The sequence below is a fragment of the Cavia porcellus genome, unplaced genomic scaffold, assembly GCF_034190915.1.
Source record: "Cavia porcellus strain 051 isolate PalLab524CR breed Dunkin Hartley unplaced genomic scaffold, mCavPor4.1 scaffold_7, whole genome shotgun sequence".
Classification (NCBI taxonomy): domain Eukaryota; kingdom Metazoa; phylum Chordata; class Mammalia; order Rodentia; family Caviidae; genus Cavia; species Cavia porcellus.
Genome location: NW_026947490.1, coordinates 18,669,098 through 18,692,754, shown reverse-complemented (window position 1 = coordinate 18,692,754; position 23,657 = coordinate 18,669,098). Strand labels below are relative to the sequence as shown.

The following is a 23,657-nucleotide window of genomic DNA, read 5'->3' as shown; positions in this document are numbered from 1 at the left end:
CACGTAGCTGATCAGGGTGAAGAGAAGAGGCGCTCAGGGCCTTCCGTTGTTATTGGGCCAGGTCCTCCGTCGTACCGCAGGCGACAGCAATCGCACCTCCCGGCCGAAGAGGCACGTCGCAGAGCCTTTTATCCCCGTACGGGCCACCAGATGACCGGAGCCACGGGAGACAGGAGGCCAGACTCGAGCAGGATCAGCTCTCAAAGTTTATTGCGTACAGCGAACCGGACCTAACAAGGTCCGCCACCCTCAACGTTGGTTCCTCTTCTGCCCGTTAGGGGCAGGGTCAGTCTCTTATAAGGGAAAACAGCATCCAATCATAGCAAAGCAAGCCCAGCAAGCTAATAGGCTAGCGTCATCGGTAGCTGGGCAGACGTGGCAATTTGGCGGGCTTGTTCGGGCCAGGAAGAACCCGGAAGCAGGAAATGGGCGCCATCTTAGGGGACCGGTCAGGCGGCTCCCCACACCCGCCTACTTGTTGGAAGCTCCACAGTTCTCCAAGTGCAGCTGGGATGGGAGGCGGATGTAGAGGCCTCAAACCCACTTATCCACTTCAGTGCACCCGGAAGCCTGGAGGGTTCCGAACAGTCTGGGCTTTGCGCAGAGTGCACTGAGCACTTACTGCAGGCCGCGGGGCCTCTGGAACCTGCGATGCTCCCCTGCTTGCTGAGATGTCCACAGTCCTCCCGACACATGGGGAGGCAGATGCAGGCGCCCCAGATCCGCCCAGCCCTTCCTCTGCACCTCATTTTTATTTCTATCCCCCTCCTTGCCCTTCAACTCTTCTTCCCTTCCCCACTTATAAAAATTTGGCAATCTTTGTTTCTATTTATTCCTTCTATTCTTTTTTTCTTTTTCTGTTCTCCCTGTCTCTCCCTCCCTTGTTCCCCTTCCCATTTAAACATGTTCTTCCTAGTCCTAATGTCTAGCCTTCATTATGTTCCTAATTTGCTCTTTGAGTTTCTTACACCAGAACAATGAGTGTCTGATTGAATTTGAGTTCAGTGGAACTGAGAGGGTAGTGGAGGACTGATTGGAGACAAGTGAGGACTGAGGTATGTTGTGGAGGGGGAGATGGCTGATAGTTCCCCATAGTGAGGACAGGCAGCAGAGATATGCTGAGACAGAGAAGAGGCTGAAGGCAAGAATTGTCTGTAGAAAGTCCCAAGACATAGGACCACAGATTCTGAGCATGTGTCCCTGGTCAGAGACGGGGTCAAGTGTAGGGTCCCAAATGAGACACAGGACTCTTTGAGTAGGCATCCCTGGTCAGAGAGGGGGTCAAGCAGAAAGGGAGGAGTGGCTCGACATGTTGACACGACTTTTGAGCGAGGGGCAGGAAACCTGGAAGTGTAGAGGAACCTAAAGGACTATTGCCTTAGTGGGAAGAAAAAGAAGAAAATGAAAGTGCAAATGACAAGCTCGTTAGGCATGAAGTCTTGGAAAGTTCCCTGAGAGCTCTCTCCACTCCAGAAAAGAGTTGAAACAAGGGAAAGTGGTTGGGAAATCCCAGAGGGACTGGGAGAAAACATGGGTGAAGGACAGAGAGAAGTTGGAGTGGAGAGAAGAAGGCATAAATGGAACTCACGATTTTGAAGTGTTTGGATGCTGGCATCAGCAAGGGAACAGTCTGAGGCTCGCAGTCTGTGAAGGGTTGGTTGGCTGTGGGCTAGGGTGGGAGTCCCTGGTTGGAAGGGACCGGTCATTTGACCTATGTATCCCTCCCTGGTTTCGGCACCAGTGATGGACTAGAACCCATGCAAAGCCAGACCAAACATTCTGCCATGAGAAACTATTGGATGGGAGGGTGGACTCCCTTGTGGACTAAGACAACCACCGTTTGGCTTAGGGAAAAAGTTTTTAAGGGTTATTCTGGGCGAGGGTTCTGCCTGTGAGCCAGGTGTGAGCAGCAGAGTGTGACACAGTCATCATCAGGTATCTTCCTGGGCAGAGTTGATTTTTGTGGTTGGAACAGCTCTGGGAAGTTTCTTTTCTTGCAATTCAAGCGTGAACAGGCTCCAGGGCAGGCTGACCCTTCTACTCTTTAACAGGACTTTTTGTCTCACTTTTTTTTTTTAAAGCCAGTCAAATTTAGCAGTGGGGGGGTGGTGGTGGTGGTGGTGGTATTGTCTCACTTCTTTGTCTTATCTCTCTGTTTTAACTTCTTCCTCTTGCATTTTCCTGCTCCCAACCCTTCTATCTTTAATATTGTAACTATTAAGTTTCATTAATCTTTAGATAAGTCTGTTATTATTTGGAATTCTTTACAATCATTGATTGAGGTATAGTTGCATTTAGTACTTATCTGCTATATATCAATAGCTGGGTTATCTCTGTTTATACTATAATAACATACTTTCTATGGTTAATGATACGTTATTCTTACAGTATGTCAATATCCAATTTATCTTGGACAGTATTACTGTTGCCAACTTACTTGATACTGCCAGCCTCACATAATTGTTGCTATTAATGGGTATACTCTGTGGCAACACCAAGCTTACCTTTGTGACAATAATACTTCCAGCCATTCCCAGAGAACTGGGTATTTGGCCAATTGCACTGCATTCTCTGCTCCCAAATTAACAGAGATGGTTATATCTTGGGACAGAGGCAGAGCTCTATAGTTAGTCATTCCCAAAGTGCTTCACTGAAAGGAAAACTAAAGAGATCTCATGCTAGCAACAAAGTCTTTTCACTATACCCACAAAGATGAGCACACACGCACACCCCAAATTAAAACAAAAAAGAAACGTGGGAGCACAAGGCTATAAAATGTCACCCCAAAACTCCCAACTCTCTACAGATCTGATCATGGGTACCTCAAGCAGAAGGAAAGCAGATGCCACACAGCAAAGTTAAGGAGATTAAAAATCATATCAATGAGAAACTCAAAGGGATCACAGCAGATGTCATGAAACAAAGTGGAAACATTAGAATGATCAGGGGTTTATGGGAGACACTAATAAAAATACCTGAGTGAAACAAAATAATACAAAACATGAATGAATAGTAAAAAATTAGAATCCATGAAAAATGTTTCAAACAAAAATACAGGTGATTAAGAATAACATTGAAAGTTTGGGCAACAAAAAAAGTGATTAATGAGAGGACAGAATATCAGATGATAGGGATGCTTTCTGAGACCATTTACCCAGAGTCATAAAAAAACAACAAGAGAACAAATAGTGAACCCAGCAGATGACACAAAGATGACTAAGAGTAATTGGAACAAGTGTAAAATGAGTTGGCAGCACAAAGGGCACAAACAACATGATAGCAGAAAACTTTCCAAATGCAGTAATACCTCAGTTCCTTAATGCTTCGTTTGGAAGCAATTTGGTTGGCAAACAAGAATTCAGCAAAATTTTTGTTCCATTCACAAACTGCCTTAGGTGACAAACAGACCCTGTCCATCTTCCCTACACAAATACAGATGCAGCCATCTCCAAAATCATAAAATGAATTAAGTTTGTAAATTTCAGTACCACTGTAGTTCTTGAAAAATTAGCCAGAGCAATCAGGCAAGGGAAAGAAGTAAAAGAAATATATATAGGAGGGAAAGAAATCAAATTATTTGTAGACAACATGATCCTCTACATAGGAAACCTAAAAAATTTACCAAAAGACTCCAAATAACCAAATTCAGTAATGTAGTAGGAAACAAAGTCAACACTCAAAAATCAGTAACATTCATATACACCAATAATCAGCTCACCAAGAAAGAAATTAGGGAGACAGTACCTTTCATGATAGCATCAAGAAAAATTAAATTATTAGGAGTTAACCAAGGAAGTTTAAAACTTCTATAATACTTGCATAAGAACTACACTAGAAGATTTAATTGGACATCAGATGAAAAGACATCCATTTGTGCCTAAGCAGGCAGAACCAGTGCAGTCAAAATGGCCATACTTCCAAAATTGATATTCAGATTTAATGTAATCCCAATTAAAAATACCAATTGCTTTCCTCTCATAGCTAGAGGAAACAATCCTAAAATTCATGTGGAACCAAAGGAGACAGAATAGGTAAAGCAGTCCTGAGCAATAAAAGAAAGGATGGAGGCATCACAATCCCTGACTTCAAATTAGACTACAAGCCTACAGTGATAAAAACAGTATGGTATTGGTCAGAAAACAGACATGGAGGTGAGAGAACAGGGAATTCAGAAACAACTCCAGGCACATTCATCTACTTAACCTTTGACATGGGAGTCAAAAACTTATGCTAGAGAAAAGATAGCCTCTTTAACAAATTGTGCTAGGAAAACTGACTATCCATGTGCAGGAGATTAAACCTAGACCAATATATCTCTCACCGTGTACTAAACTAAAATCACAATGGATCAAAAAATCTAAATGAGATTATGAATGATTCTTTTTGCAAACATTGCAGTTCACAAAGAAAAGCATTTGGCAAAAGTTTGCTTCCATTATCAAACCACATCTGGTGACAAACACAATGATGGCCATCTTTCCTACACAAACAGCTGTCTTCCCCAAAATCATAAAACAATTTAAGCTCATAAACTGAGGCACCACTGTATTAAAACAAAAACACTTTATTTTCTGGAAGACAAAATACTTAAAACTCTTGAAGACATATATGTAGATAAGGTCTTCCTGAACAGAACCCAGTTGCACAAGAAATAACAGCAAGTCAACAAATGGGATCATGTCTATAATGAATCCTTTCCAAGAGGTTTATATTTGTAATTGCATGAAAAAGTTATTGGAATTCCAGCCAGTTAATGCCAATCTACCACTTCCAGTGCAACCCAAGAATAAAAACACTAAGACATAGATACATAATCATGGGAAGCCAAAAGTTCCTAAGTCCAGCCAGGATGAAATCATCCTACATTTACGACATGCCCTGAGTTCAGTAAGTGCACTTAAAAGTTTTTTTTAATTATTATATGCTTACAGTGTATAATGTTTACATTCCTTGGGTGAATTAGTACACCTGCAGAACACATCATAATTGCTTTTCATTCACTTTTCCATCCTTTCCAATTCCCTTCTTCCATCTCTTCATCCTCTTCCTATTTAAGAAAAATCTTGCTTCTTTCTATTATCTTTTTTTTTTATTTAAGAGGAAAAAGAGAAAAACACAAAATAAAACAAAGCGGTGTAAGGGTACACGTAATACAGAACTACAAAAAAAAATAACAGTAAGAAATCACCTGTTAGTAGATTACTTATTATCATCTTGAAAATAGTTGCTCAAATCACAGTATCAAAGAATACAAGGTGGACATTCAAACAGGGAGACTGCAAACAGCTGTGTTCAATGATCCAAAAACATTGATATAGTCAGCTATTTAACACCCCTAAACACACTTGCTGTTATATCCGTTAGAGCTCTTTTTCTTTTTTTTTCTTTTTTTCCCTCTCTTTTTTACAACAAAATCTATTATCTTTTTTCAAAATTTTTTAAAAAATCTTTTTCCTTTTTATCAGTACCGGGGATCGAACTCACGACTGCCTGCTTGCAAGGCAGGCATTTATGCCGCTGAGCTAAATCCCCAGCCCCTATTATTTTTTATTTTACTCTTTATAATTTGGTTTTCTCATAGAAACTATGTGATATTTAAACTTAAGTGCCTGATTCATTTAACATTATGGTCTCAAGGTCCACTCATTTTCCTACATGTGACTCAAGTTTATTTTTCTTTATGGCAGGGTAGTACTCATTGCATATAATACCACATTTTCTTTATCACTTCATCTGTTGCTAAGATATATAGGCTGTTTCCAAGATTTAGCTATTATGAATTGTGCTGCCAAAAGCATGCATATACATATATTACTGTAATATGATGTCTTTAAACTCTTGGGTAGATAGCTAGAGGGGGAAATGTTGGGTCAGATGACATTACAGTTTACAATAGTGATGGGCTTTTCTTGAGGACAGGCCTGTGGTCTGAAATTCATATCCTCTTCCCTCGAACTCCCAGGGTGCAGTAGCCAAAGAGGCATTTTGAGACCATTCCTAGTGTCTGAATTTGGACTTCTCTCGTGGTCAGAATCCCCTGCATCTTCCCATCACTGGCTCAACAAGTTAAATAAAATAAGAGTTAAACTATACTATGGATCATATAGACTAACAGATATTTACAGAAGTGTCCACACATGCCAATAAATATAATGTATCACAGAAACAATGAAGGATACAGTCATATGACCGTCTTTTTTTTTTTTTTTTGTCTTTTTCGTTTTTATCGGTACCAGGGATCGAACTCACGACTGCCTGCTTGCAAGGCAGGCGCTTATGCCGCTGAGCTAAATCCCCAGCCCCCCATATGACCATCTTAATAGCTGTAGAAAAATCTCTTGGTACAGTTTAACATCTTTCATGATGAAAGCCCTGAACAAAATTAGGCATAGAAGGATTATGCCTCAATATAGTAAACACTATCTGTGACAAACCTATACCATAATGAATGGGGGAAAACTGAAAGATTTCTTCTAAGATCAGGAACAAAACAAGTATGTCTTTATTCAATAGTACTAGAAATTTTAGAGCAATTAGGAATGGCTCATCAAGAAATCAAACCATAACAAATGCTAACAAAGCTGAGAGGGGAAAGGGGGTCCTCCTACATTGTTGGTGGGAATGTAAACGTGAAAATCAGTATGTAGATTCCTCAAAAACTAAACCTACAAATTTCAGTTGACACAGCTATTCCCCTCCTAAGTGTCTTCCTGAGTTAAAGACATCATATTATACTTATACAGGCATACCCATATTTATAGCAGTAAAACAGCTAAATGTTGGAACCAGCCTATATCTCAGAAAAGGTGGTATTTATATATAATGTAAATATTCTACCATAAAGAAAAATAAACGAGTCATTTGTAGGGAAATAGTTGTACCTTGAGACCATAAAGTTAAGTGAGATAAACCAGACACACAAATTTAAATTTCACATGTTTTCTCTTATAAGAGAAACCTAAAGTATAAATAAACAACAAAGTAAAAGAGAGATAATAAGATATAGAGAGATATATCTTTCTCAAAAGGAAAGGGGATTGTTATGGTTGATACATTGTATTACCTTGAGAAGTTTAACTAAGAGACTCATCAGGAAACCAGGATCCTTGTTTTGTAAACATCCTGAGCTTCAGCAAGAAGAGGGCACAGAAATGGTGTGATTGAGACACCTGCCCTGGGGTGGGATTAACCTGCTTACAGTATTAGAAGAGGTGACTGACCACAAACTGTAAGCTAAATAAACCTTTCGTTCCTCAAGTTTGGGTGTCAGGTATTTTGTTTCAGCAATGAGAGAAAAATAACTCAAAAATAAGACAGATCAAGAGATGGAGAGGGGAGAGAAGGGTGGGAAAGTGGATGAGAAAAAGGAATTAAGATGTGTCATGTACATGTGCCAACTCCACCTAAAGAATGTAAACATTATGTACTGCAAATATGTACTAAGAAAAAAATAAAAAAGAAAAGTATACAAAGAAGAGTGGAGGAAGTAAAATTAAGCTTTTTTGCACATGTCATTCTACCCATGAACAACCTATAAAGGACTAATAAACACATAAAAACCAATAGCTTTTCTAACCACTAAAATAAATTTAATGAGTAAGAAATCATGAAAAAAATCTCATTTAGAATAGCCACAAAATAAATAAAACTTCAGGAATAAACTAAGAGAGTGAAGGACTTCTACCTTGAAAATTAAAAAGCACTGAAGAAATTGAAGACACTGAAAAGTAGGAAGGCCTCCCATGTTCTTGGTTTGAAAGAATATTGTTAAAATGTCCATGTTCCCCAAAGAAATCTACATATTCAATGCAATCATTGTTGAAATACCAATGTAATTCTTCACAGAACTAGTACAATTCATATGGGAGACCAGTTTTGATAATCTTGACTAAAAAACAAAGCTAAAGGCATCATAACCTGATTTCAACATACTACAGAGCCATAGTAACCCAAACAGCATGATATCTGCATAAAAAAGGACAGTATAGAGAACCCAGGAATAAATCCATGCATCCACTGGCAAATGAGTTTTCAGCTAAGGTGCCAACAATATATTCTGGAGAAAGGACAGTTTCTTTCACAAATTATGCTGGAAAAAAATGGATGTCACATGCAAAACATGGAGATTTTACTTCCAGCTCCCATTCTATATAAAAATCAACTCAAAATAGATCAGAGACATTAAGGTAAAACTTCAAATTCCAAGGGGAAAATAAAGGGGAAATGATTTCTTGGATGAGGCTCTAAATGCATAGGAAACAAAAGCAAAAACTAATAAATGGGATTACATCAAACTAAACAGCTTCTTCTCAACAATGGACATAATATACAGAGTGAAGAGACAGCCTACAGAATAGGAGATAATACTTGGCAACTATTCAATCTGATAGAGGATTACTATCCAGAATATATAAACTCAGACACTATCAAGAACCCGGTCAAGATACCTGATAGTCAATATTGGGAACCTGGCCTAGAGTCCCAGTGTGGCATCTCTAGAATGCCATGAGAAAAATAAAAAAACAGAGGAAAGTATTCTTCCAATGGCTGAAAGTCAATGTCTCTGGATCCTAACTCTGCGTTCCCAAAGCAGCTATTATTTATTAGCTGTATACAGTGGTAGATGGGGCTAGCAAAGGATTCCAATTCATCTGAAGACTCCGACTCTGGAGGATGTAGACAATCTTATGTTTAGAGGTATCTTGACCTGGAGTATAATCCTGTAATGACTCAAGAAGGTATAGATGACCCCATGCTTAGAAGAGTCAATGGGATGGGATGGGGATTTAGCTCAGTGGTTTAAGTGCAATGGGAAATCCCAGATGGTGGTACCAACAATCCCAATCCTTCCTTTCATCCCACAGGGAAATACGCAAAACCAGTTATTGTGAATTTGTGGTCCCAAGCAAAACACTTAACAAGTGATCCAATTAAAAATGGGCAAATGATCAGAATAGACACCTCTCATAAGAAGAAATACAAATGGGAAATGAATAGATAAGAAAATGCTCAAAGGGGCTGGGGATTTAGCTCAGTGGCATAAGCACCTGCCTTGCAAGCAGGCGGTCGTGAGTTCAATCCCTGGTACTAATAAAAAGGAAAAGGAAAAAAAAATGCTCAACATCATTAGTTATTAGGGAAAAATAAATAAAATTGCAAGGAGATACCACCATGGTGGCTCATGCTTGAAATCTTAACACTTGTTCTATGACTCAGCAATTCTACTTCTATCTGTTCTCAAGAGAATTAAAAATGTATGATGAACACAAAAACAAACCAGGTGTAGTTCATGCCTTTACCTTCAGCTTTCTGTGAGACTGAAGCAGAAAGATCACAAGCAGGAGCCTCGCCTGGGCAACTCTAGTTTAGTGAGACCCAGTCTCAAAATAAAAATAAAAAGCATGGGATTGTAGATCAGCGTGAAGGCCCTGGTTCAAGTCCCAGTACTCCAAAAAGAAACAACTCACCGTCAAAACCAAAACCAAAACCAAAGCCCTAATCATAAATATTTAGAGTAGCTAGTATAATCCAGTTTGGGAATAAACACTGATGAACTTGATCTCAGAACTTTGCACCTGCATTTTTTTTTCAGTTTGGAATGCTCTTTCTGAAAATGTAACTGGTCTAAGACATCAGACTCCATCACCTGGGTTGGGGATGCAGGTCAGTGGTAGAGTGCTTACTTAGCATATGCTAAGCCCTGGGTTTGATCACAGCACCACTACCACCAAAAACAATGTTTTTAATTTTTCTGGGACTGTTTTCATTGCATCCCACTGGTTCTGGTACATTATATCTGCATTTTCATTTACTTGCGTATTGCTTAATTTCTTCTTTAATTTCATTTGTGGCATATTAGTTGTTCAGGAGGGTGTTATTTAATTTCCACGTGTTTATGGAGTTTTTGTAGTTTCTTTTGCCATTAATTTCCAATTTAATTGCACTATGGTCAGATAATATGCACGGGATAATTTTAATTCCTTTGCATATACTTAAGCATGTTGTATGGCCTAGTATATGGTCTATTTTAGAAACTGTCCCATGTGCAGCTCCGTAAAATGTCTTTTCTGATGTTGATGGAATGCTCTATAAACATATAAGTCCATTTGTGCACAGGTTTGGTTCAGTTCTGATATTTCTTTGCTAAGTTTTTGCCTGATTGATCTATTTGTGAGAGTGAGGTATTACGGTTCCCCATTACAAATGTGCTATTGCTTGATTTTTCATGCTTAATAATTTTTTATATAGTTGGGTGCTCTCATATTTGGTGTATTTATATTTATGATTATTATCTCTTCCTTTTGAAGTTTTCCCCTAACAAGTCTATAGTGACCTTTTTTATCTCTTGATCATTCTTGGTTTGAAGTTCACATTGTCTGTAAACAGAATAGCTACCTCTGCTTTTTTCTGGGTTTCTATTGCATGTAGTTTTGTTTTCCATCATTTTGACTTCTTTGACTTTCAGTTCATGAATTTTTTTTTGACAGGAGTATCAGGACTTGAACTCAGGACCTCATGCTTGCCAGACAGACTGAGCCACCGAGCTAAATCCCTGGCCCTTTGAATTTCTTTTTGAGTTAGATGTGTTTCTTGCATATAGCATATTGTTGTATTTTGTTTCTTATCCATTCTGCCAGTCTGTTTCTTCTGTTTGGTGAATTGAGGCCATTTACATTGATGCTTAAAACTGGTAAGTATTGGTTTATCTTTGTCTCCTTATTTTCCTGTTGTTGGTTCCCTGATTTTCCCCTCTGTTTAACTGTTTGCTTTGCCTGGTGGTTTCTTTGTAATGTTATTCTTGGACTTGTCATTTTTATCTTTGTCTAGAATATCTTTCAGTACTATTTGTAGAGTTGGTTTGGTGGTCATGAATTTTTTCAGTTGTTCTTTGTCATGGAAGTATCTTATTTCTCCATTAACTTTTAAAGGTAATTTTGCAGGATACAGCAATCTGGGTTGAAGGTCATTTTCTTTCAGGACTTGAAATATTTCACTATAAGCTCTTTTTTATTTGAAGGTTTGTGTTGGGAAGTCAGTTATTATTCTGATGGTTTTCCCCTTAAGTGATTTATTTCTTCTACAACCTTTTAATATTCTTATGCTGAATTTCTGGGATCTTGATTATCATATGCCTGAGTGTAGATTTATTTTGGTCATGGCTAATTGGAGTTCTGTATGCCTCACATATCTGTATGACAGATTCTTTTCTCATGCTTGGGAAAATTTCTGCTACTACTTTTGCAAATAGTCCTTTTATATAATTTGTGTCAGATTCTGCTTTTTCATTGACACCTACCCATAGAGCTCTTTAGATGATCTGAGAAAACTGGAACTGATAGGTTCTGCTAGCCTGGGGTTTAGCTACATTCTCCCAGCGAGGTACCAGACCCAGAGAAACAACTTATCTCTCCAAGAGTAACTTCTACCTTCTCCTTATTCCAGAGATAAACCTCCCATTCCCTTTTTGTGCATGTGCTGAGCCCTCTTCAAGCCCAAGACTCCACAAACACCCAAGACTCCACCTCCAGCCTCTAGTAAATCTTTCTGTCTCGTTTTACACAGGCAGATGCTCCTTCAAGTCAGTGGTTAATATGTCATTTTGCCAACCTCTCAAACTCCTCCCCCAGCCAAACTGATAAAAGTAGTCTCACTTCTTTGATCTCCTTTGAGAGTCTATGTACCCCCTGCCCCGTGAAGCTCTCCCATGCCCACATTAAAGGCCTCATCCTTTGTCTCTTTCTTATTGCTCTCATTTTCTCTGCACTGCTTCAGATTGAGTGCCAAAAATACTCCATCAGGAACCCTAATTCTAGCTGCTGTCTTGCAAGCGTGGGCCAGACATTAACACAGCATCACTGTGGGAATTTGTAGATATATCTTAGATGAAATCTAGTTTTTCTGAAGACACACCACACAACTCAAATCTGGGAATCATTTAAAAAAACAGGCAATAACAAATGTTCCCATGTCCTAAAAACACAAATGGATTTTGCATTTGATCAACAAAGAAGAAACACAAACTCACCTGATCTGGATTACAAAAAATTTTAAAATTTTTATCCCATCCCATCCCATCCCATCCCACCCCACCCCACCCCACCCCACCCCATCCCATCCCATGCCATCCTATCCTATCCTATCCGTCTAGTCTATTCTAAATAACAGGCTTGAGGAAGAAGGAAATCATGAGACACCAAATCACCATACCACACCTTAGAAAGTCTCCAAGGAGAGGGAGGTTGGTATCTCTGAATTCACAGAGATTCCTAGATTGGAGGTATAGGGAGACTGTCCTTCTGAAAAATACAGCAGCTCTTCAGCGCCCGTGACGGGGAACTTCCCATCATACCCTCCCAGGAGTCCCTCTAGGGACACTTCTGGCTCTAAAGTCCCATTCCACGCCCAAATCTGTGTCATCTTCCTGGAAACCTTCATCCTAAGGATCAATGTCTAGGTGCTTTCTGGGGAACTCGATGTGAGGGGCAGGTGGCCAAGCACCAATCCCGACCTCACAGTAGCACCCACCGTCACAGAGGCACAACCCAGCTCCCTGTCCCCCTGGGCACACGGTTCCCCTTTAGGCTTCTGACGCAGGCACAGGCCTGAGGCTCTGGTCACAATGTGCCATTTCCGTGCCTCCAGGTTCCTCAGTTTGGGAGACAGCCTCATTTAACTCCTACTTCAAAAAGTCCTGCTCTGACTGGCCTAGTGCAGCTCCTTTACCGGACACAATTTATTACTCCGAGTGCTTGAACTGACAATAAAGGACCAGAAGGGGCGCGAGGACCCACCGCTGTGAATTCTGGGAAATGTAGTCCGCAGCCAAAAGAGCGTTAGTTTGGGCTCTGACAGCGCGAGCACGTGAGCCAAAGACTGCAGCCTGCACTAAACCCGGAGCGCTGGAGGTGCAGCTAAATATAACCCTTAGGCAGAGAATGTGCGGGCCTAGGCTCAAGCTCCATAAAGTGGAATTGTGCGGGTTTCTTCCCTAGGTAGTTCCGGCTCTGGGTACACAGGAGGGACTGTTGGTTTTTTGTTTTTGTTTTTTTTTGTATCGGGGACTGAACCCAGGGCCTCTGCTCTAAGCTGCATCTCTAACCCTGTTTTTTAGAATTTTGAGACGGTCTAGCTAAATTGCCCAGGCTGGGCTCGACCTTGGTATCCTCCTGCTTCAGCCTCCTAGAGTGCTAGAACTGTAGCTATGCACCACCATGATTAGTTTCACTATGTGTATTTTAAAAATGAATGTGTGCCCCTTGCACCTGGCCTTGTGTCACTGTGAGAGTTACAGCATTAATTGTGCTGCTGGCTTCAAAAGGGAAATTAAAATTTTAAATAAAAGCCTGCCAAGACCAGGTGGGCATATCCATGTCTGGACAAGCCTGATAACAACATTCCTTCCCTCGTGTAACCCATGCTTGTTTAAACTCCCTGGATGATGTCACCCAGCCCTCCAGTCATAAGGTGCTAAGTCTGCTTTTGTATCTCATGTGTGTTCTCCCTATGAAAACCCAGAAACCTGGCGGGGCTCTGATCCCGTCAGGCCCCCAGTACAATAAACTATCTCCTAAACCACCTTGGTACTGTTTGTTTCTGTGTTCATTCAGTTTTGCCATAACGGTATCTTGGCATGTGTATAATTATTTGGATGTGAGACAATACAATGAAGGAAGTAACAAAAATGTACAGGAGGCTGGGTATGGTTGTGCAGGCTTATAATCCCAACACTTGGGAGATTGGGGCAGGAGGATCCCTGCAAATTCAAGGCCAGCCTGAACTGCATAGGTGAGATCCTGTCTCAAAAAGATAAAAGGAAAAAGGAGAGAGAGAGAGAGAGAGAGAGAGAGAGAGAGAGAGAGAGAGAGAGAGAGAGAGGTGTTTAATACAATGTTCAGATTAGCCTATCAGAGAATTACTTATATTTTGTCCTATGAGAAATTCAGTTCGAAATCTTAAGGTGGCTCATAGCTGTGACTCAGCCTCAGGCCTTCACAGGGCAGAGAGGGCTTTCATGCAGAGCATGACTTGGTGTTGAGTCTAGATCTCAATGGGAGGTATTCCAAGTAGGGGCATGGACCACAGTGTGATGGGCCACCCTACCCCTAGGCAAGGAGGGTGTCCAGAAAAGAACTGCACCACTTGGGATTTCAGTCCAAGCAGGTGAAGAGGGTGTCTGGATATGAGTGCCGCCCAGCTTTGGGTGTTGACATTCCCATGAGTGCATAGTGACCAAAGTCAAAACCCTGGTAGAGTAAGGAGAGCATATGCTGGGGTTGCAGGGAAATTGACGGTAAATAAACATCTTCAGGGGCCAGGCTTCAGTACAGGGAATTACAACACAGAAAAAAAAAAAAAAACCCCAGAATCAACCTTGTGATATTAGATTAAATCAGATGTAACATACAAGTTCATAATTATCCATAGGGATATACAAAAATAAATGTAAGAGGTTTTGGGCCACTGAGGACATCAAGCTCAGTTAAGTTGTATTTCCTCCTCTTCCTCCATCCAAAGCTGACGTGGAAGGCAGTGCTTGAATCTCTGTGGTAGCTGCAATGTGATCTGGACCATCATGACATCTGTGGAACTTTGTGGTGATGTGTCATATTGGTGCTTTGGTATGCTGATTCACAGGGTCACTCTTAACTAGATAGCAGTATACATAGTATCATCTCATCTGAGATATGGTAACCGACCCTGGGAAGTTAGGACCCAAAGGAAATATTACCAAAGGATACATGACATCTGCCAGGTGTTAAACAAGGCCACTCTTCTGCTAAGAGTGTCCCATTTCACCTGAAAGAAATGGTGCAAAGCTCTGTGAAACATTATGTGAATGGATAGAGAAAAAAAAAAGAGGTCCTCCTCCAGGACTTCCACATCTTGTTAAAAGATTTTTTTAGGAACTTTAAGTTGGACAATTGAATCAAGGCAAATGTAAAAATGAATTGTTTGAATATTAGAGAACATTCTATTCCGATCATCTTTCAGATCCCTTTGTTTTTCGAGACCTTAGTTAAATGTTAACTCTCTCAAAGAAGAGTGGCCCTTTGTGCCACTAAAATACATGTAAAATACAGGCATGGTGGCATGCACCTGTGGTTGTAGCTATTCAGGAGGCTAAGGCAAGAGGAATACTTGGGCCCAGGAGTTCAAGACCAGCCTGGGTAGCATAGTGCGCTTGCGCATGCGCGCACATACCCATACACCCCCGACCCACACACCCCTCTAGGGGGCTCTGAGGGGTTGCTGGCCCCTGATTCTCTAGCATGTGACCCAAATGGTCTACTTGCAGGACATGGGAGTGAGGGCTTTATTTTTTGGTCAAAGACTTCTGAGATTTATTTTCCACCTCTCTCCCCAATTCTGAACTCATTTAGCTTGAATTCGTTGCTTCTCTCTCTTTTTTTTGTGTGTCTTTTTCCTTTTTATTGGTACCAGGGATCGAACTCACGACTGCCTGCTTGCAAGGCAGGCGCTTATGCCGCTGAGCTAAATCCCCAGGCCCCGTTGCTTCTCTCTTAAGCTGCAATCCAGGCCACGTACCTCACCCACTTTTCTGTCAGGTCAGGAAGGACCCAGTGGACCCCATGCGGGGCCCAGTTCTCCAAGGGAGTTAAATATCTGGGAAGAAATTGAATGGATTCAATCTTATCCATTTATTGAGTAAACCAATGCTGTGTAAAGTGAAAAGAGAACTAGGTTTGGGACAGGTACCTCGGGAGGTAAGAGAAACCTCAGTCCCTGTGGGGAGAGGGGTGTGTTTGGCAGGGGTCACTTGTAAAACTCGTGCTCCTGCTCATCCTTCTTGATGACAGTCTTGTATGCTTTCTCAAAGTCCTTGGCCAGGACGATGTAGCGGTTCTCGCGGACAGCCAGCATTCCACTCTGTTGAGGGATCAGAATTAAGATCTACTTCAGCAATGGCGAAGGCAGAAAGAGATGGGCCTGCAACTCCAAGGAGGCAATGGGGGACACAGCAGGGGTGCAGCTGAGCCGTCCTGGAGAAGGGGAGGGTCTTCACACACCTTTGTTCAGATCAGAAAGAAACCAGAGCTTACCTCTTGACAGATGGAGTTGATGTCAGCTCCTGAAATCTTATCTGGCCGGGCCACATCTGCAGCAGATCAGTTAAGGACACTATTCTGGATGGGGTGAATGCTTGGAGCCAGATATCATTGTGGGGCCATCTCTGTCACTATTCCACTCACTATCCTACCTCCCTAGACTTTGGTCCCCCGACACCTGGGTTGTGGTGGTGGCACAGGAGGAGAGGGACAGCAGTGCCCCTTCCTTGCCATGGCCCCTCCCCTTATTGTCAGAGCAGGATACAGTCTTCCAAGTCGACCTCCTCAGAGAGGTTCATCTTGCTGGTGATGGTGGAGAAAATCAGTCTCTTCTGGCGGCGGTCAGGGAGAGGAAACTCAATTTTGCGGTCTAGGCGTCCTGGCCGCAGCAGGGCTGGATCCAGCGTATCTGCTCTGTTCGTGGCCATGATCACCTAGTACCGGAAGCGGCCAGCTCAGACCTCCGTACTCCTCACACTCTCCTCTCCTCCCTGTCATGATCCCAGCCCCTCAGGAGCCAGCCCTCACCTTCCCCTGATTTCTAACCACTCCTCTAGCCCATCCTGAGCCCCAAACCTTGACGTTGACGTTCTGGTCGAATCCATCCATTTGATTCAGCAGCTCCAGAAGGATTCTCTGAACCTCCCTGTCGGCTGAGAGTGTGCGACACAGTCAGCTCGTGGCACACAGCTTGTCAAGGCTGTCCAAGCTGCAAGCCCTGTCTGGGAACCACTCACCTCCTGTCTGGGCATCAAATCTCTTGGTGGCGATGGCATCGATCTCATCTATGAAGATGATAGCAGGTGCATTCTCCTTGGCCAGGCGAAACACATCCCGGACCATGCGAGGACCCTCGCCCAGGTATTTCTGCACAAACTCGGAGCCCACGACCCGGATAAATGCAGCTGATGGCAGGAAAACAAGGGTCAGGTGGAGATAGTGTCCTGGCGGCCCCACTGCCGTAACTGAAACTGGGAATTCCTGAAGACAGCCTTTTCCCAGTCACATGTTCTTCGCAGCAGGGCCATTCTCTCATGCCCCGGGTGGGCCCCAGTTCTACCCCAGAATCAGCTATCTGCATATACCCCACAGCCAGCTCAGCAGCCCAAACCATGAATCCTGCATATATGTATGTATATCTGGCCTAATACTTAGAAACTAGAATATAAAAGACTAAAGAAGAAAAGAAGAAAACCCAGACACCCAAGTTTCTGGGATGCGTGCAAGGCTACGAAGAAAGAGATATTCTGTCCACTTAGCAAGATGAGGTAAATCAGTTTTTGATGTCCTTGAAAAAGTCAGGAATCCCAGGGCTGTCCTTTGCTGTAATTGGCAACTAGCTGTGGGGTGGAAATAGCTTTGTTCTGGGCCCTTCCTTGGGACTTGTTTCTCAGCCATGGGTGAGGCTCTGTGGCACGTGGAGAACACCTCCAGCACTTGGGGACTTGCAGGCGACACAGGTGGGCTGACCAGGAGATGGCCCAGGCTGCAGCTTGAGTCAAAATAGCCCTTATTTCCCAGTGCCTGCATCATCTGGAACCTCATTCAGTATCTTCACCTCAGGGTTTCTGACTCCTGTGCTCTAATTGCACCCTGACTACCTTGGCTCTTCTGCAGGCATGGAACGCCCATCTCTGGAGCCTCTTCTGACCCCAGCCTGTCTGTCAGCCTCTCCACTCAGCCACCTCTGCCTTCCCTGTCCCCCAGACTTTCAGCCCCCTCTCGGCTCTGCTACTCCGCTCACCTAGCCTGGAATATACACTTTCTTTAGCCACTAACTCAGTAAACTGCCAAGTGCCGCCCTAACAAGACGAGTCCCTGTCTCAGTGAGGACCCAAAACTTCCTCCACGGGAGGTGACTCAGCCCCGGCTGCAACTGTCCCCGCTGCTGCACCCTCTGTCCTTTCTCTGCTTCCCTCTGCCTGCCAATGATAAACCACCCCTAAATCATCCCCCCAAACCCACTAGCCTCTCAATCTCAGCTCCAACTTAGTCAAGCCTGTTTTGTCTGGACTGGACTTGGGGATAGAACGTGGCCACCAGTAGGTCACTGGTGAGACCTGAAGGAGGCTAGGTGGGACGTAGTAGTGCATGCTTGTAATCCCTACAATGAGAGGCCGAGGCAGGAGGATCATAGTACAAACCTAGCCAAGGCAACTGAGTGAGACCCTTTTTCAAAATAAAAAGTGAAATAAGGGCTGGTTCAGTGGTAAGGCCCTGAATTCTATCTCCAAATTACTGTATCAATGTTAATTTCTGGGTCTCACGATGGACCAGAGGCTATGTGAGCCTGTAACATTAGGGAATCTCGATGAAGTACATGGGAACTCTGAAATCAATGTCTCTAAAATCGTTTTCAGAAATTATTTAAACAAAAAGTTAAAAGGTTAAATTAGGAAGAAAAAAAATGTGACTGGCTGATTTTCTGGATCCTAAAAACAACATAAAGTGTTATGGCTTCATTTTGGCTCTTACATGGCCAGTCATATCCTTGCCAAGACCCTTAAAACATCCCTCGCACCACCTTTCAACATGTCTTCCTCCCAGGAAGATGTAAAGTTCAGGAACAAAGGCACTCGTTTGCTGCCATATTCTCAGTAACTAGGACCCTGAGCACACAGCAGACAACCAGTAAATATCCAGTTTGGTCCAAGCAACAAAACACATATGTGCAACTTCCTGAAAGGGCTGAATACTCCAGGTGTCTGGCAGCCTCACTTTTATTTTATTCACCACTATTACTATTTTAATTTCATTTTAAAAAATTTCTGGCTTACGACCCGCTGAAATGATTGAATGGTTTGAGACTATTTACATTCAGGCCCTTCATGATCTCTCAGCCTCACCTCCTGTACCCTGTGAAACAGCCCCTGCCTCAGCCAGTCATTCAATGAACGTTTCTGGGTCCTCAGCACAGTTGTTCTTGGGCTAGGCACCAGGAACAGAAAAGGACAAAAGTACCAGATCCCTGCCTTGCTGGCACCTGCAGTCTGTCTACTCAGGATTCTCTAAACAAGTTCCTCCACTTTCCAGTCTTACTGTTTCTTCCCCTAAACGTCCTCTTTCCCTCCATGTACCCCGTAAACTCCCCTCATTCTTTGCTTCCCCAGGGAGTGTGTGCCTTCCTGAGTGGACTACGTGGCATGGATCAACACATCTTCCTGGACAATCTGCTGCCCTCCGTGCTTCCCTGGAGATGGGCTTTCTGGGACTTTATCCCCAGCCCCTTCCCCCTTCAGCTTCAGGTCACCAGCATGAATCCATAGCAGGCCACAACCAACTACAGGAAAAGCACCGCACTGTTCCATTAACAACCACCTCATGGAATTACTTCGGAAACGGACGCATGAGAAGGTCTCCAAAGTCACTTGCCTAGGACTACAAAGCCAGTGAGAGGCATACCTGGGCTGTGACCCTAGAAGGTCACTGCATAGGAGAGGGGGCAGGAAGCTCACCTGTCGTGTGATGTGCCACTGCCTTTGCCAACATGGTCTTCCCGCAGCCAGGTGGACCGTACATGAGGACCCCTCGGGGAGGATCAATGCCAATCTGAGGCCCAGAAAGGAGGAGGCACAGAAAGAACAGTGAGCAGGGGAGTCCTGCCACCAACCCAGACCTGGCGGGGCCCTTTCCTCCCCTCCTCCCTGGGCCACTCACCTGCTTATAGAGCTCGAAGTGCGTAAGCGGGAGTTCCACAGCCTCCCGCACTTCCTGCTTCTGGATGTCCATGCCCCCAATGTCTGCATACATCACGTCTGGCTTCTGGTCTGGTGGGAGAACAAAGCTGGGGCTCCCGGACTGGCCTGCCAGGTCCCACTCAGGGTGTGCAGGCCCCTGGCTCCCCTCTCACCTGATGTGAGCATCATGATGCTGCTGTCGGCCTCAGGAGGCAGCACATCCACCAGGGCATTGCTGTGCTTGTGCAGGGCCACCGAGGCATTGGGCTTGAGCAGTTCTCGATCGATGGTGCTCAGAATGCGCACATAATAGTTGGAGCCTTAGGGAAGGGGACAGGGAGGTACAGGGGAAAATGAGAAGAGCCAGAGCCTTGCAATTGCCCCTTATCTCACAGTGGCACCCTCCAGGCCACCAAACCTCACTCAGACCAGATGGGTCCTGGTGTGGCCTCCCCTGTCGCCTCCTCCAGTCTGAACTCCACACTCACACCAACTTCCTCACCTGAATGCAGCCCTGCTTCCCCTGGAGCTCCAGCCCTGAATGTCAAGCATGCATCCCTCACTTGCTGTGTCCTCCTGCGATGGTGGTGTCCTCCCCAAATGGTGCTGCTCTTCCTGGATCTGTTTTTTTTTTTTTTTGTTTTTTTTTTTGTCTTTTTCGTTTTTATCGGTACCAGGGATCGAACTCATGACTGCCTGCTTGCAAGGCAGGCGCTTATGCCGCTGAGCTAAATCCCCAGTCCCTCTTCCTGGATCTGTTTCAAGGAGACTCTCTGACCTCAGTTCCCGCTAGACCTCATCCTGGGTCTTCCCCCCACCGCCACGGCAGCCCATTGGTCACTACAGCCCTCCACGCAGCCTCCCAAATTTCTTTCCAACCAGTCCTCTCCTTCTCCCTTTGGCCCCTGCTTCAACCCCATCTTCTCCTATCTAGGTCTCTGCATGACTCCTCCTGGCCATCCAGCCTCCAATATCACCTCTCCAATCACCTCCTACATTGACACTCATCATGCACAGCAGCCTTTCTCCTGACTATCAGACCCAGCTGTCTAGCTGCCCGTGAAATAGTTCTCTGTGAAGCTCTGAGCTGCACTCACTGTCTCCCTCCAAACTTACACCTCCAACCACGCTGCACTTCCAGTGACAGCTCAATGCCTGCCCCAGTCTCATTGGTCAAATACACACCTCAACCTGGATATTGGCTACTTCTCTCCTTCACGTACTCCTAACTCATCAATCCAACTCCAGGCAGCCACACACCTCTGCCTAGAACCTTTACACGAACATGGCTTAGTCCAGAAGCACAGAGGCCAGGAGCAGGAAAAGACAGATAAAAAACAATGACCAGAATTAAGGGCAAGGTCTGCACCTTGGTTAATAATAGCTATCAGCCAGGGGCTGGGGATTTAGCTCAGCGGCATAAGCATCTGCCTTGCAAGCAGGCAGTCGTGAGTTTGATCCCTGGTACCGATAAAAAGGAAAAAGACAAAAAAAATAATAGCTATCAGCCACTGAATCCTTCCCTAGTTGTTCAAACTGCAGGTCCCAACCCAGAAGTGGTCAGAAATCAATTTAAAGTGACACCATCAGAATTTTATTTAAATCAAAACAGAATAGAACAGAAAAAGAAACATCAGAGTATATCACACATGTAAGGTACATGTACACACAAACACATATGCAGTGATAAGAGGAAAAGAGACACTCACCAGGGGTACAAAAACAAAAAATTTCCCCCTACTTTTGGATCAGTCAAAATATCTCAAACAGCCAGGCATGGTGACTACAATCCCAGTACACTGGGATAATGAGGCAGGAGGATACTAAGTTTGGGCTCAGCCTGGGAAACTTAACAAGATCCCATTTCAAAATAAAAAATGGATTGAGGCAGTGTGAAACCTCAGTGTGAAAGCTCTGGATTCAATACTCAGTGCACCAAAAAGAAAAAAAACACACTCACACCACACTATGTGCTTCCTAGCTTCTTGGCCTTTGTCCATGTTAACAAGACCTTGTTTCAAAACAAAAAACGGAAGGCTGGGGATGTAGCTTGGTGCAAAGGCTATGGGTTCAATCCCTAGTATCAGAAAAATAAAATAAAGCAAGCTCTGAAGAGTGCCATTTTATCATCTCGCCCCATTTGCTGTTATTTAGCACATGGCAGGCCCAGAACCTGGTACATGGTAGGCATCAGCGTGGAGGAGTCAGATGAAAGAATGAGGTGCCCCCACCCACCCAGGCACTGACTCACCTGTGGTAGAGCCCACAATGGCTGTGTTCTGATCTACAGCCTCCAGAAACTGCCCGATGACCAGTGGGATGCTCTGAATTCGCTTCACCTCCTCCTGGGCATGGAGGAATTCCTTCTTTAGGTTCTTCTGCTCATCCTTGATGTACTCCTCTTGTACCTCTAGGAACTCCAGCTCCTGCTGTAGCTTCTGTGAGCACAGAATGAGGGAAGGGATGGTCCCAGGCTCTGCTGAGCCGGGGTGGAAGGTACGAAGCACTGGGCCCTGTGGGATCTGGGTTGGGGCTGAATGTACCTTGTAGCGGCTGTACAGGTCTTCCAGGTCCTCAGGCTCTGGCCCCAGGAAGGAAAGGCCAGTCTGGGGCCGGGACACAGACAGTGCTGGGATCTCATCCTAGACCAATGATGAAAAAGGAAGCTGGAAAAGCATCCCCTGACGGAAGCATTTAGGGCCCCTTCCTCACATCACCACAGTCACTCAGCCTCTTCAGGTTCCTGACATCATTTAGTTTTTTTTAAATAAACCCTGGAAACTTCTCAACCTCCTAAACAGTTTTCTAATGTCACCCAACACCCTATACAAGCCCTATGTGTCAACTTATTCCCCAGACAGATTTTTCTGCTATCAAATGCTATTCATAACATAACCCCAGCAACACTCAACCACCAACTAGGATTCAACGTTACATCAACTCCTTACCAGAACTCAACATCCCCATACTCCCTCCATGGGTTCCTAAGGTCACGTGGTCGCTACACCTCCAGGATCCTCGCATTCACAACCCAGTTTACCCCACACCATCTCTCACGTCAGACTCCCAACTCATAATGGGCCCAACAGCACTCAGCCAAGTCACACATAATACTTACCGTAGCTAACCCCGGCCCCAAGCCAACCACCGAAGATCAGTGAATCCCCTGGCCGCCTAGCCCCCGGTCCACACATCACACCACTTACTATCCTAACCAGTCCCAGCGGGCCAACGATGTCTCTAAGCACTCGCAGCCTGACAACCGAATCGACCAGTCTCGGGCAGCTTATAACGCCACTCACTTTCCCAGCTCCAGCTTTCGAGTCTCAACGCTGTTTTAACACCACTCGATCATCCAAACAGGCCTCTACCGAGGTTTCCTAAATCACCACGGGCTAGGATCCTTGAAGTCACTCGGATCCCCACATGGGCCTGGCTTCACCCTTTTTCCAAGCCCAGTTCGAACTAAAAAGCCCAATCTCCCACCTCACCTGAGACTTCTCCACTAGGATGCCTATCTCCTCCATAGTGACCAAGCCGGTCTCAGTGTGGCTCGGTTTGATGCAGTCACCACTTCCGATGACGTCATCGGAAGGCCGTGGTCCAAAAGCATCCTGGGAAATGTAGTTTAAGATATCGCGGAGAGTGGATTGGATGGGTGGTAACAGGATAAATGGGTGAGAAGACTGTCCTAAACTGGATCCCCAGGGTCCCTCGAGAGCGCGCCAGCTGCTCGGAGACTTGCGTTTGCGCGACCGCTTTCGCGCGTCCCTTCTACGCGCGGGCTTTCCCTCCAGTATTTGGCGGGGCTGCACTGATGATACTGCAGGGGAGGAAATTGTGTGCTCTCTGGGAACTGACATCCAAGTGCTCTTCGCTTTTTCTTTTTTGTTTCCGTTTCCTTTTCCTTTCT

The 23,657-nt window shown here is 44.2% G+C and overlaps 1 protein-coding gene across 1 annotated transcript; it reads right to left on the bottom strand.

Annotated features, from left to right (window-relative positions):
* Positions 1-15,640: 15,640 nt before the first annotated feature.
* Positions 15,641-23,351, bottom strand: Psmc4 (proteasome 26S subunit, ATPase 4). Its single transcript, XM_003462016.5, has 11 exons — positions 23,236-23,351; positions 22,288-22,386; positions 21,996-22,182; positions 19,918-20,064; positions 19,725-19,834; positions 19,523-19,616; positions 16,805-16,972; positions 16,644-16,720; positions 16,333-16,501; positions 16,062-16,117; positions 15,641-15,888 (listed from the first exon to the last, which is right to left on the bottom strand). The coding sequence occupies exons 1-11, from the start codon at positions 23,269-23,271 to the stop codon at positions 15,775-15,777; spliced, it is 1,257 nt and encodes a 418-aa protein (XP_003462064.1). The 5' UTR covers positions 23,272-23,351; the 3' UTR covers positions 15,641-15,774.
* Between the last annotated feature and the right edge of the window lie 306 nt (positions 23,352-23,657).